General features: G+C 67.3%; 2 protein-coding genes across 2 annotated transcripts in view; one reads left to right on the top strand and one right to left on the bottom strand.

Annotated features, from left to right (window-relative positions):
• PFL1_05814 (uncharacterized protein) overlaps window positions 1-426 on the top strand; it is a gene marked incomplete at both ends in the record, with an annotated part of 3,316 nt that extends 2,890 nt beyond the window's left edge. The window contains one exon of the mRNA XM_007883352.1: window positions 71-426. Within this exon, the coding sequence (XP_007881543.1) occupies window positions 71-426 (356 nt within the window). The remainder of the gene's footprint in view (window positions 1-70) is intronic.
• Window positions 427-738: 312 nt separating this feature from the next.
• Window positions 739-823, bottom strand: part of PFL1_05815 (uncharacterized protein) — a gene marked incomplete at both ends in the record, with an annotated part of 1,998 nt that continues 1,913 nt past the window's right edge. The window contains one exon of the mRNA XM_007883353.1: window positions 739-790. Within this exon, the coding sequence (XP_007881544.1) occupies window positions 739-790 (52 nt within the window). The remainder of the gene's footprint in view (window positions 791-823) is intronic.

Here is an 823-nt window from a genome sequence, read left to right on the forward strand (position 1 = left end):
ACGATCACGCGGCCGCGTTCGTCTTCGCACGCCATCACTGGCTCGGCGACGCCATCCGCCACCCCCGCAGCCGGTAGCGCCGCGCCTCCAGCCACGCCCGGCGCGGCCAGTGGCGGCGCAAAGAAGAGGCAGCGTCTCGACACTGGCGCCTCTTCGAGCATCGGCTCGACCTCAGCCTCTGCCTCCTCATCCGCCCTGCTGCCGTCGGCGCTGTCCAGCTCGACCGGCAGCGGCACCAGGGCCACGACCACATCGGCGGCCGACGCGGCAGCCGACGCCGAGCTGCGGACGGCCAAGCACGATGCCGCCGTGCTGCGCGACCAGTACGAGCAGCAGAAGCGCGAAGTCGAGCAGCTGCGCGCGGTGCAGGAGCTGATGCGCATCAAGGGGCCCGGCAAGCTGCTCGAGTTCCTCCTGGCCCCGTGATCACGGTCGCGAGTCGCGAGGGCGGGCATGGTGGCACGAAGCGGACGGTCGAGGCACTCGAGACGCCGTTCGAGGTTCTAAAAATCTATCCTTGCCTATCCACACGCCTCTAGATGCCCGTCAGCCGCAGCCGGCGAGGTGCGTGCGATCGTTGTGGGTGCGTGGAGATGGCATCTACTATTCGGCCCGGCGGGAATATCCGGGCACAGAACGACAGGGGAGGGGGGAAGTGCGGCGGCACGATAGTTATGACAAGAAAAGGGGAATCCGGCATGGTCGATGGCGCCGTCCGTCTGTCCGTCGGTTGGGTTCCTAGTGCCCGGCGGCATGGTCCTGGGTGAGGTGCTGCATAATGACCTCGTACCTATCGACGACGCGGGGTGAGCAGTCGAGTGGT

Source organism: Pseudozyma flocculosa, assembly GCF_000417875.1.
Source record: "Pseudozyma flocculosa PF-1 unplaced genomic scaffold scaffold00022, whole genome shotgun sequence".
NCBI classification, from domain to species: Eukaryota; Fungi; Basidiomycota; class Ustilaginomycetes; order Ustilaginales; family Ustilaginaceae; genus Pseudozyma; species Pseudozyma flocculosa.